At 37.8% G+C, this 15,344-nt stretch overlaps 1 protein-coding gene across 1 annotated transcript in view; it reads left to right on the top strand.

The window, feature by feature from the left end:
* CUNH12orf50 (chromosome unknown C12orf50 homolog) overlaps positions 1-14,197 on the top strand; it is a 36,492-nt gene extending 22,295 nt beyond the window's left edge. The window contains 6 exon segments of the mRNA XM_078146526.1: positions 183-293; positions 2,369-2,485; positions 5,166-5,270; positions 5,483-5,686; positions 10,796-10,876; positions 12,884-14,197. Coding sequence (XP_078002652.1) covers positions 183-293; positions 2,369-2,485; positions 5,166-5,270; positions 5,483-5,686; positions 10,796-10,876; positions 12,884-12,909 — 644 coding nt within the window. The 3' untranslated portion in view covers positions 12,910-14,197.
* The last annotated feature ends 1,147 nt before the right edge of the window (positions 14,198-15,344 follow it).

Genomic DNA, 15,344 nt, shown 5'->3' with positions numbered 1-15,344 from the left:
AAAATGGGCTGCCTTATGAAATTATAAGTGAATTTCCCATTTACTAGAAATGTCTATCAAGCAAAAGGCCAGATCACTTCAACTGGAGCTAATGTTGAGCGGATTTCTGAATTAGGTGGGAGGTTAGGGAAGATTACTTCTAAGATTCATCATCACTAAGATTTTGGGTTCCTCTAATGCAGGGGGTGACTGTTATGTACCGCAAAGGATCATATTTCTCGGAGTAGATGAAAGTGAAGCTTTAACTGAAGAGAATGAATTCATCATGTCAAAAAGTTTAAACAGTGGTAAAGGTAAGAAATCTTTGTGATGCTTATCATTAATTTGTTTCATTTATAATTGGTTTGGGCACATGTAATAAGAGCCTATTATCATATATTAGAGACTTTAATTGAATAACCCAACACAAATCCAAAGTCCAATTCCTTTTTTATTTCATTCACTAAAAGAAAAATCTAGTTTTATTTCCATGGAAAGTTCAGGTTGCAACTAGAGAGGTAGGATTGTGTTCTTGTCCCCTTTTAACCCTTTAATTAGAGAAATATAGTGTGGAATGATCAGGAACTCCGTTGAACGTTCTTTGTTATTTTGCTTTGACAGTCGTATTTGACTAAGAATCTTAAAAAGGGGTCCTTAAGTCTTTCCACCCCAGGCTGTAAGAAGCTACTGTAGTAGTCACTAGGAGAGATTTTTTTTCCCCCTCTTATCTCCCTGAATACTACCTAGTGACATCTACTTCTTTGTAATACCAGTGTTCTCAAATAGCTAGAGAATAATTGAAGAAACATTTCCTATTTGGGGTCAGAAAAAATGGAAATGGACTTATGGAAAAAACTTCATCATTCATATGAAAAGTAGAATTTCAATAAAAGATAAGGAAATTTTGAGAAAAATGTTGTAGTCTGTTAAGGGAAGTCTTGTAAGTATAGATGGAGAGAAGTAGACTGTTGGGTAGATATTCATTCAGTCAGACTAAAGACAGTCTCTATCCCACAAGGAGCTTACATTCTAACGTGAGAAGACTAAATTCTAAAGGGAGCTGAAGGGGGTGGTGGAGGGGTAAAAGAAAAAGTGGGATGCAAATGAAGGTACTAGAATGGAGGCATGGTGGACAAAATTCTGGGGAAATAAGACAGTAGAGCATTCTGGAGAGAATTGAAGACATAGTTGATCTGAGTTTCCTCCTCAAAATAGAGGCTCTGGGAAGAACCAGCCAATCAGAGGCAGAGGTTCCAGGGGCTGAGGGTACTTTGTTGGGAGAAGTAACACTCAACTATGGGTCAAGCCATTGTTGACCTTCTAGTTTCCTAATCTGTAAAATGAGTGAGTTTAAATGATTGCTAAGGTGCTTTAATTCTCTAAAATTACATGATTTGCATGAACCTGTACTGAGTACTATATTTAAAGTTTATTTGAGAATCATATAGATCTGGAAGGAACCTTTGAGGTCAATTAGTCTAACCTCCTCATTTTGTAGGTGAGGAAACAGACCCAGAGAGTTTATATGAGTTGGCCCAGGTCATATAGGTGGTGAGTGCAGAGCCAGAATACAAAGCCGGTTCTTTAATTCTCTTTCCATGGCACCATGCTGCTCCATTTTGGAGCACACCACTATTTGTGGGATTGATGAGCATCTTCATCTTTTTTTGTACATGTTCTTTCTTTTAAAATAGCATATCATTACTATGGAATTTAAAATTTCAAAAAAACTTCCTTGGCTCCAGACTGCTATTGTTGGGGAGCAGTAGTGACAAGGAGAACAGAGCATGTGATATTTAATGCATTACAAAAAATTTACAAGTATTTATTTTCTTTCCCTTCTGTTTCCCTCCCCTATTAGCAATTTTTAAAAATCCCTCCAAACAAATATGCATAGTCCAGCAAAGCACATTCCCACATTTACAAAAAACATTATGCCTTATTCTGTATTTTAAGTCCATCTCCTCTCTGGTAGGAGATGAGTAGAATGTTTCACCTTTGGTCCTTTGGACTCAGGGCTTGTCATTGCAATAATAAGAGTTTTTTAATAACTTTTCAAGTTATTTTTCCTCTATAATGTTGTTGTCCCTGTGCAAGTTATTCGGTTTCTGCTCTTTTCATTCTGAATTAGTTCATAAAAGGGCTTCCCAGTTTCCTCTGTAACAGCCCATTTTGTTATTCCTAATGGTGCAGTCATATTAAATTGCATTCACATGCCACAATTTGTTTAGTCATTCTTCAACCACTTAGTGCATTTAAAAATAGTATATAAAAAGATTGGAATTTTTTTTCATTAGTGGGATAATACCACAAGGGGAATTTTGAAATGTTAAACTCAAAAGATACTTTTGTTAATACTGATCTCCTTCTTTCTTCTTCTCTTCCAAAGACATCAAGGACAATCTTCATCCAAAGCATCCTGTAACTACAAGACCAGTACCTACAACACACGTGTTAAATGCTACTGAGAATATCAACACAAAATGCAAAGAGGATCCCTCTTCAAGTGAGATGTCCTTGGGTATATTTGAACTACATCCAATCAGTTCATGAAATAGACCATCAAAAATGATTGTAGCTCAGAATAAGGGGCAGGTCCTGAGAATGAAGGAAACAAGATTCTCTTGGTATCTCTGTGAAATATAATATGGTTTTGAAAATCTTTGTTGACTTCATGTCTGGAAAGTTGAGATATCATTAATAAGCTATCACCTAGGTTGTTTTCAGGATTAATGAACAAACTTCAAAAAAATTCATCTACAAATAAATACTATATAAATGCTTTTGATTACCCATATATTGTACACTTTGGGAATTATTTATAGTTAATCTCCCCTCTTTAAGGTTGGTTTCTCTTTCCAGTCCAATGTGCTGGATCCACTTCCTTTGACATATAGGGAGGCAAAAGGAGTTGGAGAAAAAACATACATAAGGTCATCCGCTGCTACACTGTAATCCTTTCACTCTCCACGGTCCATCGTAATGTGGCCATTCCAAGCCTTCTCTTCCCTTTTTCAAGACCCAGCTCAATATCCACAGTGTTTCTCTCATCAACAGATGAATTTGCCTGTTTGGTTGAGAAAACCAAGGCCATTCATGATATGGGCCCTTAACTCTGCTCTTCCATAACTCAAAAGCTTTTCTCCAGTGGAAGTTTACCCCTCTACTTCCTCTCCAGTGTCTTCTTGAGCTTGTTCTTTTGATCATTTCTTCAAGCTCATCTTAAACCGTTCCTCTTACTTGGCTCCTTTTTCTGGCTACAAACATATGTGGATCTCATTAACCTAAAATACATACATACAGGCATGCACACACTTCCCTTTACAATCCACCCCTCAAGCAATCTACCTATATTATTCTCCTTTTCAGTGTTAAACTTCTAGAAAGAGTAATAATTTCTTAGTGCCCAGTTACTACTGTTAACACCCTCTAATCTTGCTTTCACCCTCACACCATTACTAAAATGTCTCTTTCTAAAGCCATCAATGTTTTCTTAATTGCCTCTTAATTGTCTTTTTGCTGGTTATCATCCTTCTCACTTCCTTCCTTCCTTCCTTCCTTCCTTCCTTCCTTCCTTCCTTCCTTCCTTTCTTTCTTGCATTTTCTTTCTCAGCATTTACTAGTTCTGACCACTCCCTTCTACTTCCCTTGTACTGATCTGATTCTCTTCCTACCAGTCTAGCCTTTCTCATCACACCTTCTCTTAATAATTTCTTGGTGATTTTGTCATTCTCTTGACTTCAGTGGTCACCTTGGTACATATGACTCTCAAGCTCATATATCCAATTTCTTTGAGCTCCCGTCCCATGATTATGAAAACCTGCCAAACATTCAGTACAATAGCTCGAACTTAACATATCCAAAGCTGAATTTCTTTCCCAAACCTGCCCCTTCTCCCAATTATTATTATTTTTAGAATTTCTATTGGTGGTGCCACCATCCTTCTCATCCCAACTCAAAACCTTGGAGAGACATCTTTGGTTCCTTCCTTCCACAGTATCCAATCATTTGCCAGTTCTGTCAGTTCCGCTTCCCCTATATTTCTCAAATTTATCTCTTCTTCCACCCACCACTTAACATTTACACTGCTATCTCTCTAATTAAGGCCCTCACCATCTCTTCCTTGGGCTATTGCAGTAAAATCCCTTATGGTTTTCCCATCTCTAGTCTTTCTCCTATCTAAGCTATTACTTTAAAATTAATTCTTATTATGGTTTTATCAATCACCATCAACACAAATATAATTTTTTTAAAAGATTGTATGTGAAACTTTGAACCGTTACAATTTTATAATGTGTGTATACATACACACACACACACACATATACACACACACACACATACTCAATTTAAGAATATGGTAACAAAATTTTGCCCTATTTGCCCTTTTGAACCTATTTTCTTTGATGTATTTTTATGCCTTATTGGTAATCTTTATCTCATCTTCCAGTAATTCATTGCACTTCTCTCCCTTCCCTACTCAAGAAGTGCCATTCCTTAGAACAACTAAGTATAATCCAGCAAAACGAGACAGTAGAGAATAGAACTTTGAGGAATGACTATGGTTAAGGGTATGAAGAGGAAGACAGGGGAAAGCCTCAGAGAGGCTGAAGGAAAAGTGTCACAGAATCTACATCTGAATACTTAATTTTTTATTTGCTCATTTTGGTCCACAAAGATACAGCCAAACCCTCTGATAAAGAGTTCTAACAAAGTAAAGTAAGATTAGCTAAAAGTATTTTATATGATTGAGATTCTTGAGTATGTTTATTGGCCAAAATAATAAAGTATTGAAATGTTCAAAATACCAAGCCCATTGCTACTTAATAATATGTGCTAGTCAGTGAATTAGATTTGGCATATACTTTGTTTTCATTTACTGTAATTCACACATTGCTTTTGTGAAAGGTTTGGGGGTTTTGTTGTTTTTTTGTTGTTGTTTTTGCTGAAGAATGTCATTTGCTGAAAATTGTTTTACTGTTCACTGATTCCAAAATAGATTTCTGAGTACTTCAAAGAACTCCCTTTGTTCTAGAAAACATCAGAATAGAAATAGTATAGTTATTATTTCTTTTCCTCAACTCACTGAAGTGCAGATATAAAATTATTACCTATAGCAATATTTACATGAAAGCATCTCTTTAAAAAAACCAGCAACTTTAAAATAAACTCTTCTCTTCTTCAAGTGAATGATGCTCAGTCGGTGAGGAAACCTAACTTTAAAGGGGTGAAAAAAAAGAAATGGATTTATGAGGAACCAAAGAACCCCCCAGGCACAGGGACAAGGAAAGGTAAAGTATTAAAACTGGTTTACTACTATTGAGAAAAGAGATTAAAAAAAAAGAAATAAAACAACTCAAGTAGGATATCCTACCAGAAAAATGCAAGGGATCATATTTTTCTTTAGATCCAATTGTGGTTACTTAATGAGACTTCATTTTTATAACTTACTCTTCTGATGGTCATGTTTTGTATCCACTTGATCTCTGCTTTCCCTTGACAGCAGCACAGGCTCCAAACCCCAAAAATAAAATGAGCTACCAACGAAATGATAAAAACAGGAATGTGGAGAATACATCCTATGTTCACGTTCAAAGAGAAACTGTAAGGAGTGTTTCATTGAATTCACCAGCACGTAGCAGGCCAACAAATGGGACTTATACCAAAGTCAGTGTTAACAAGGACCCCAAACTCAACCTGTGTCCAGGTGAGGCTCTTTAATCGGCCTTATCAACTATGACTACCATTTTGAATTCCTTTAGTTTGATTATGATCATCACTGTTATCCAGTGTCTACTCATTTTGCAAGCATATCACCAATCTCATTTCTGTGAGTGGGAAAAAGTCTCATTTCTGTCTCAAGGATTTGAAATTTTAAAAGGAATCTTGAGAGTTGTTTGTCCACCAGGATGAATGCCAAAAGAACGCAGCCAACACTTGGGATATGGTCAAGCAAACCTTGGAGTACTTTCTTGGTCTCTACTGGCTGGCAGAAAACGAGTTCTTAAAATTAATTGAGAATAGACATGCCCTTTTTCTGTAGGTCCTAGTTTTTATAGTTACATTCTTTCTTGTAGAGTTATGCTCTTTTCTCCCTCACTGTCTTTTAATTCCCAATATAACTCTGAGAAAACCCAGCCCCAAAACATTATCAATATCTCCTTGGCTTCTTTCATTAAGTTCTAGAGTTCCAGTGTTTTCCTTTCATGGCAACAAGAGTTGCAGAAGGGGCCTTAAAAACAGAGACCATTTAGAGCAAGTTGAGAATAGTACAGTCAGTTTCCCCTGTGAAATGGGCCTGTGGCCATCCTGGTTCAGATTCTGTTTCATTTCAGACAGGGAAATTAACGAAGAGACAGACTGTAGGGGCATCTCCATGTGTCTCATGTCACATAGAGAAGTTTTGACATTGCATACCCTGGAGTTTGACTTCAAAGACTATTTCCCCCCTGCTTTATTTCACCCTCGTGGATTGTTTGTAAGTGGCTGACATTTTCTTGCTCTAGTAATGTGTAGTGCAATTATCGCCCTCAGTCCAGTGTCTTGGCCCTTCTGCAAGCCTTCATGATTACTTTCTGAAAGGGTTAGTTTGAGGGTTAACTGCAATCTTTTTGACAATGTCTCACCTCCTGTACCATGCACAGATGGCTAGCTATCACATGTTGCATGTAAATCATTTGATCATGTAATGTGATAAAATCATTGTACTGTGTCAGCGACACAAGGCCTTGGTGAGGGAAAAGTCAGTCTTTTCCTCCTTCTTCTTGATGAATTTTGCCCTTTTGAAGGCTGGGTTACAATTCTCTGAACTTGACAAAATGTCACTCAAGTCTATTAAATTTCGTATTGGCTTTACTCCTGCTGTGAGACTGGTTGGTGGAATTCTGAGAATTGGATATTCTTGAAATTGTTAAGATAAACTAACGTGTAATTTCTTTCACTGCAAGGCTTCCTCTTATCCTTTAGGTATATGGGGAGGGGGAACCCAATGTGCCAATTAGGCCTTTCCCCATTCTTCATATGTGATAAGCTCAGCTCCTTTTCTGGTAGTACATGTGTGCAATAATATCTCTTAGACTTGTTCTCATGTGCAAGTCATCCTTGGTAATAATGCTTATGACTTTCACTGATTGCCTTTTGAGTTACTTGTAATTTTAATTCTTCTAAGATGCACTGTTCTATCCGTGCTCTTCTAGAGCTCTGTTCTGTCAATGACTAATAATGAAAAAAATCTCATAATTATTAAGCGCTTGCTATATGTAAGGTACAGTACTAAGCTCTGAGGAAACAAAAACAAGCAAAGCGGACGTGCCTCCCTTCAAGGAGTTTGCATTCTAATAGGGAGGTGTAGCTAGGGAGTGTGTTTTGGATAGGGAATAATTAATGCATGGAAGAGATTGTAGATTACATTTTGCTCATTGATGAAGCTGCCAGTTTGCATTTATAAATGGTCAGACTTACTTTCTCCCCTATTTTATAGAAGACAAATGATACATCCTATCATCACAGGTTGACTTTGGCTTTTTTTTTTATTCCTATTCTCAGTATAGCTTACATTTAGCTTGAAATAAAGTGCCTGGTTCACTGCCTGCTTTTCTAAAATGCTCCTTTTTTCCTGTCTACCTCCATTACTACAGCCCTCAGGTGTCCCTTTGTTCCAAGTATGTAAATTGGACTTTCCCATTGGTCAGTGGAGAGTTCTGTGGGAGAATATTCAAGATCAGTTCTAGCTTACCCCCTCTCCCTGCTTCCTTTTTTCACTGTGCCTTTCTTTTCCCAACCCCCATCTCATGTAAATGATTCCATTACTTACTCAAGAAGTATTGTGGGAGACCAAAAAAGGCATCATAGAAAGATGGCAGATGGGTTACCATTTTTTTTTTCCTGCAAAGCTGTTTCATCCATTTTTCATTGATGTCCATTTTTCTTTTTGGCCTACTTATCTCTAGTACTACATTTTCAAGTTCTACTTTCTATTTTTTAAATAATTAAAGCATTATTCTTGGCACAGCAGTGCCTCTGAGATGGTAGGAGGGAACAGACAGCATAGTGAGAGTTGGGGTGGAGGAGTAGGACAGTGATGGGAGCTGGGTTCGGTATTTCTGGGTTTCTCTCCCACTCCTGACCACAAAGAAAGGAGGTGCTACAACTGATTCAAAAGGCTTTTCTCTCCCCCAGTCAATCCTGGAGGGGGATCAGGGAAAGGGGAGAGGGGCCCATCCAGAGTTGAGTGTGAGGCAGAGCTTTGCAACCTATAATTGTTAACTGTTCAATGTGAGCATTTACACTTCAGAATAGGCAAATGACACAAATCAGGGTTTGGTTTATTGTTTTGTTGATTGTGTAGATGTAAGAAAGTGAAAAATAAGATGTTAATAATGCAGATTAAACTTGATTGTTAAACATTTACTATCACACCTTTGGTGTGTGAAGTGATAACCAACAGTGCGGTAAGGAAGGAGAAGAACAGTGTTTACCCATGGGTAGCTGAAACTGTAATAACAAAGATTGGGTGGTTGGTCAGAATTTTGCTCAGAAATGGACAATGAAATAATGATTTCCTTGAAAAAATAATTTCCTTGCTCCATTTCTGTATCATTTTTATTATTATATTTTTCTGCATAGTCTGCTTTTCTTTAATACTTTATCACATCTATCCGTTTTCCTTTCTCTCTCTTCTATGGATATTCACAACTTGTTTCCATATTTGTCATTGTCTAGTATTTGTCTAGACTGACCTTGCTCAGTAGATTTATAATGCTTGCCACCATGCCTGGCATATTTCCATCTTCCAAGTACATTGCTAATATAACCATTTATACTCAATATATGATTTCAGCCAACTATTAATTTCTTGTATCCCATTTTCTTATTATGGCTCTTCTGCTGCACCATATTTAGCTTTATGTGCACATGAAAACTTGGCAGCATCTTTCTTTTATCATCAGTATGCTTTCTACACTTCTCTTGAGACATTGGTATAACACAAAAGCTTTTCTGCATTAACCCCAGTTTGAATTTAAAAACCTGCATTTAAGTCCCCTTCACAAAGCTTCTGGCTCACACTTTGTTTTCCAGCCTTATTTCACATTACTCCCTTCCACATCCTGTGTTCCTGCCAAATTGGAGTAAAAGATGCTCTCTGAGTTGTAACTGCCACCTCTTACCTTCTAGACTGAAATTCAGGAGAGCCATCCCCCATGTCTAGAACTTAATCCCTCTTGACGTCTTTCCCCACCGATGCTTTTCCTTTCCTTCAGAGCTCAGTTTAGGTGCCTCTTACTTCATAAAGCCTTCCCTGATCCCTTCAGCTGAAAGTTTTCCCTTCTTTCACTAGTTTTCCTGGAACACTTGCTCTGAATCTCTTCTTCATTCCCCCCACTCTCCCACATATGAGTGACTTTGTGCATCATTCTTTTCATCCTGCCCAGAATACGTATCAGTTCTTTGAAGTCAGGGTCTATGTAATATATTTCTTTTTATCCAAAGCATCTAGTATAATGCCTTGAAAACGGTAGGTATATAATAAATACTTTAGTGCCATTAGCATTTGATTACAAATGTATTCATTGACCAGAGAGATTTTTGTTGAGGTAGCTGCTAACGAAATAGCAAAACAAGCTTCTTGTACGTAAATATGGTAATAAAATTGGTTGGTCCAGTATTTTCTTGTATGTGAAGCTGGAAGGACTCAGACTTCCTTCATTAAATTAGGATTTAGTGAATGCCTACTCTTTGAGAGGCAGTGTGATGTAGCGGCTAGGGAGCTGGCTTTGGAATTAGGAAGACTAGCTATGTGATCCTAGAAAAAATCATTAAAGTCATTGATCTTCTCAGTGGCCCAGGCAACCTCTTTGCAGACCTCTTTGTACAATAGCAGATGAGCAATAGGGTCAGTGGAGGGAGTTCCCTAATCAGTTCTTTAGACCAGTGAAATCATAGGTCTACTCTAAAACTCTATCGTAGTTATATCTTGCATTATAGTTTGTGAGCCCAAACCATACAGGTTTACAAATTCTAATGCAAAAATACTTCGAAAAGATTATTATGGTTTGTTGGAAGGATGAGAGCTATATAGTGTACCTATATGAGATGAAACCATTTCTGTTAGTTCCCAACGCAATGTAACAGGCATTTTAATAAGTACCAACTAAAAATGTTGGAGGTACTGTGTAAGGGTATGAGGGTATGAAGACAAAACCAAGAAAATCTAGGTGTCCTGTCCATAAGAAACTCACAAAGCCAGTGTCGTCACTTTACGGAAAGGATATATAAAGAGTTAAGCAACAGCAAAAACAAGTCTGACAGAGGATAAAATGTGTGGTTATGTGACCCATGGATGGTGGTAGAAGCAATAAGTATTGTGATTGCTAGAGAGCCACTGGAGTAGTTGGAGAAGTCCTTGTGAAAGAAGTCAACATTGAACTGGACCTTGTAGGTATCTCTGGATTTGCAGAAATGGAAGGAACAGGACCCATAGAAGCTCAGCCAATCCGATAAATTGACCTTTTTGATCTTGTCCTACAGGAAGCACTTATTTCTATTATAGTCGTAAACCTATTACAATCTCAACGCATGCAAGATCAGATTGTTGTTCTGGGGGCTGGGTAGCCAGTAAGGACACTTGTTCCCAGGTCCACGGACTTGAATGATCTTGACCAACAACTTTACTGGCTGTAAAATGAGCGTTGGAATGAATCTCTGCATGGGGAAGTGTTCAGTGTTGAGAGTATCCTTCCAACTCTTTGGGCTATCTGCAGGAAATGGTTCTTTTTCTACAAATTATGTGATTGATTGCCTCATTGTTTTTCTTTAGACAAATATACCACAACATCCTATAATGCTTCAACATGGAGAAAAAGGATTCCTTTTTCAAAAACTGAAAAGATATATTCAGGTAACTCACTCTACTGACTTAGAAATTTTAGAGTGAACAATAAGTATGGAATTTAAACATCTAAAATAGTTTGGGACACTGGAGAGAAATGAAGCATGAATTTTGAAATTGGTCTTTGTTCATTTACTCACTTCTGAGAGAGTAAGGGGCTTTGTCTACTGGCTGTGATTCTCAAGGTGTAGGTGTCCATGAAGTCAAAACTATTTTCATAAGAATACTAAGATGTTTTAATTTCTAATGTAGTAAGTATCAATGGAGATAAGCCACATAAACAGAATCTCTTTGAGAGTCCTCAATAATTTTTAAGAGTGTAAAGGCATCCTTAAGACCCAAAAGTTTGAAAACTGCCAGTCTACTGTAAAGATTTTGTCCATTTTTCTTGTAGGATCACTTCTTGATTATCAAATTATTCTTAGGAAATACTGAAAAATATTTTGATATTTTTCTTCTCTATAAGTTGCATAATGATTACAGTGACTTTTACAATTTATTAAGATGCAATATTTACTAGAAGGTTTCCAGTGTCATTGATAAAATGGCATTTTTGCAATTATATACATAAAGTCTAATGTGGAGGGGGCCCTAACCATTGATAACAAAATACCAATAGAGGGGCAGCTAGGTGGTGCAGTGGATAGAGCACCGGCCCTGGAGTCAGGAGGTCCTGAGTTCAAATTTGGCCTCAGACATATAACACTTATTAGCTGTGTGACCCTGGGCAAGTCACTTAACCCCATTGCCTACCCAAAGAACAAAAAACCAAAAAACCGAAAACAAAACAAAATACCAATAGACACAGATTAACAGTGGACTTCTCAGGCCTAGGGAGTATCTTGGTACTCACTGGGACCTCTTCTGGATGTGAATATTCCATGGAATAGATTCATGAAACCTGCTATGATTCTCTACTTTCGTTTCCTTCTTACAGCCTAAGCCTGATCTGGGACACTATTGGGGAATCGTCTTGGTTCCCTCTCGGTGATTTTGAACCTTTCTAAGCAAGTCCTACTTAGATAGGAGCCCAGTTGATTTAAGAGCCCAGAACTCACGCTACAGCCTCTAATTCTTGTTACCCTGAGCTTTAACATTCCCAGAAAATCCCTAGGACAAGTTCAGGCTGAAGAACTTCCCCTTGATCTATCGCAACTGCTGTTCCCTTGAGGCCAGCTGATCTAGAATTGCCCTCCTGAGACACTGGACACTCTTAGAAACCCTTTGGGATCCTGGGTTGCAGGCAGGGAAGCTCTAAAGAGGTTAAAGACTTCTGAGGCCATTTAGCCTCACCCACTTTCTGAACAGGATCCCCTTCTATAATTTACCTAACAAGGGGCCATTAAGTCTCTGCCTGAAGACTTCCAATGGCAGAGAACTCACTCTTTCTCAAGGTGGTCCATTCCAATTTTAAATAGCTAATTGTTGAGCTTTTCTTTTTTTTCTGACATGAAGCCGTGTTTTCATTCTGGGGCTCCACAATGCCTTGAAGGGAGCCAGCCACCCCAGAGTTGACCTATCAAGCTTCAGAGAAGTAGTAGTTGGTAATATTTCTTTCCTTCTTTCTCTCCTCTGTCTTTTTCTTTTCTTTTTCTCCTTTCTCTCCTCAAACACAGCTCGCACACGTACACAGTCTTCAGAGTACTCATTAATCCATAGCATCTTAGAGATAAAAGGGACCTTAGAGGTCCATTCCCAGTCTAATCCCCGTCCTACTCCATAATGCCATCCCCCACCTCCACTTTTTTAGACTAAGTAACTTGGTTTTCAGTTAGCGTTGCCTTTAGAGTTATGAAGTGAAAAAAAATGAGAGAAACCCAGCTTCGGCAAGAGTTGGATGGCCGACTTCTGTTGATGGGAGAGGAGAAATTCTTAGTCATTGGTGAATTAGATGATCACTAAGATGCCTTCTGAGTCTAAGATGCGGTGATAATAAACTTGGGACCCAAAGAATATGAAACCACTTAAGAAAAGTTATTGGAAGAAATAATTTTTCTGTGTGTATTTTGTTATTAGAGCCAAGACGAAATGGAAGCAAGTAAAACAGGAGGTTGAGAGAAGAAAAGGAGAAAAGAGAAAAGTGCTGGACATCCTATGACTTACAATCAAAAATGATAAAAATGCAAATTCAAAGAATGAGATATTCAAGTACTTCATACTATATACTGGATAGCCAAAGATGATAAAATTCAAATTCTGTACTGTTTCAAAAATGATAAAAATGCAAATTACAAACAGATAAGCTGCATGTGTATTTATACAGGTCTGGAATTCATTCAATGCATTTGTCATAAAAGTTTAATAAAATCCAGAAGTTTAACAATTAAAGTCATTCTTTAATTGTAAACCAAGTTATATTGACCGCAGATTGAAGGGTAAAATTGTGTCTTTGATCTGTGTTACTACAAATATTCCTTATGAAAAACCCTCTCCTTTTCTTTTATCTAGATTTCAAAATTGGGCCCTCAGAGGTGACATCTGATGAAGTTAAAAACTAATTGAATGAAGGTCTCAGGGCTACAGTTTGACTGTGATGGGTTATTTCAGATGAATTCCAATGTAAACACCAGACTTTGACGTGTTCTAGACAGAGGCAAAGGTTTGTTAAATATACAGGACATTTGTACAATGTATTATAATGGGTGCCCCTGGTGCAGAGTCAATGAGGAGTGTCACCTTCAAAACTGGATAGAATTAATTGAGATGAAAATTCCATATAATGGAAATGAAAATAGAAGTTATTCAAAATGGGACAAACCTGAGAAGAAACCTGGAATCTAGGGGAATTAATATTTCTATTTGCATCCATCTCTGGTTATTGTTCAGTTTTTATTGGGGGAAATCAGGGTTTTTTAGGTTTTTGGTTTTTTTTTACTCTTTTGTAAGGATGTGATTCCAGTTTTTGTGGAAGAGACAGGGCCTGCCATCTGTGGATTTTTAGTGGCATACTGTCTAAAGCACTCACCAAAACCTGGGGAGAGTCAATTGTTTAAAAAGCAGAATTGAATGGGATTAAGAATTGAGTCAATGGGACCAGCGTGTGATGCTTTAAGCCTGTGAAGGGGAATCAGGTGACAAGCTGTTCACTGGGCAGTTGATGAGATGACGTATATCCCCGTTTAATAAACGGCTCTGCGCTTCTGTAACTTCAACTAGCGATGAAGTAGGAAGTATTCCGAGATAAAAGGTCCTCCTCTAAATGTGGTACAGCCCCAACATGTATGTTTGCTTTGTGAATGAATGAATCTATACTCTTCAGCCCAATGCTGAAGAGTAGACGAGGTATGAGAGAGAACCTCTCAGAAAGGCTTGGCCATAATCATTCTGAGTATTTACTTGTATTGTTCCTGAATAAGAGGAAATTGTGATGGTACTAAGCTCTGTTTCTGAGAACCAGTAAACAATGACTCTGAAAACCAGTTCTGTCTTTGTGTGTCATTCAGGGATGAGACTGATGAGGGGATGAATTGTGAACCAGGAAGCAGGAACTTGAAAGCAAGGCCCAAAGAAGAGGAGGAGGGGGAGGCCAACGAATGAGATAGGAAAATAACCGAGGATGCGGGGAAATGAAAGAAAATAGAAATAAAGGGGAAAGCAGGGCTTCTTAGAAGAACAAATTTAGGCTATTGAGAACCAGCCCTTAATTATTCATCTAAAGAACGAATTTCTGGGAAAGGAACTGGGTTTAAATCAAAAGGTCTGGGGACAGATTTAGGAAAAAAAGTACTCATAGGATAGTGAAGCCCTTTCAAAATACACTGTAGAGCCTGGATAGAAAAACCCTGAATATGATTCTGTACGGGATCTTAAATTAATTTACATGCATCTCTTTTTATGAGGATAATACCTTATCTATCCAAGGTTTTGCAGTTTTTCAAAATACTTTCACATTTTTTAAGTCACTTGAGTCTCATGACAACCTTGGCAAGACCCCAGTCTCCTTCGCCAGTCCAGGCTCTTTACCAGGGACTAATTTGGACAACAGGGACGGAGGCAGGGACAGTAAGTGGAGAGGGGTTCACACTGCTGTCACCTTACCTTCCTTGAGGTCATCTAGAGCAGGAGGGAGTTTTCAGAATGGGACTTTGGGACACTTTTCCTGTTTTTTTTTCTTTCTTAGTGATTTGTTAACTAATTCATGTCAGTCCATAAGTATTAAGCACCTCCCACAATGCAAGCAGTATGGTATATGATGGGAATACCATACAAAAAATGAAAGAACTGCTACTCACACTGAAGCTTAAATTATAATGAGGGAGACAAGTACATGACAAGAATATGTAAAGTTAATAAATACACACGTGAACTTAAAATGCAGAATGTCCCAAAATTCTCAGTTCAGTTTTAAGCTCACATGGCATTAAGATGTTTATAACATCCTGTATGTAAAAAATATACACACATACGTATATGTGTGTGTGTGTGTGTGTGTGTGTGTGTGTGTGTGTATATATATATATATACATGTATATATATA

This window comes from Phascolarctos cinereus, unplaced genomic scaffold (genome assembly GCF_003287225.1).
Source record: "Phascolarctos cinereus isolate Bilbo 61053 unplaced genomic scaffold, phaCin_HiC Scaffold_1;HRSCAF=81, whole genome shotgun sequence".
Lineage (NCBI taxonomy): Eukaryota > Metazoa > Chordata > Mammalia > Diprotodontia > Phascolarctidae > Phascolarctos > Phascolarctos cinereus.
Note: the sequence above shows the minus strand (reverse complement) of the source record. Positions and strands in the feature narration are given on the sequence as shown.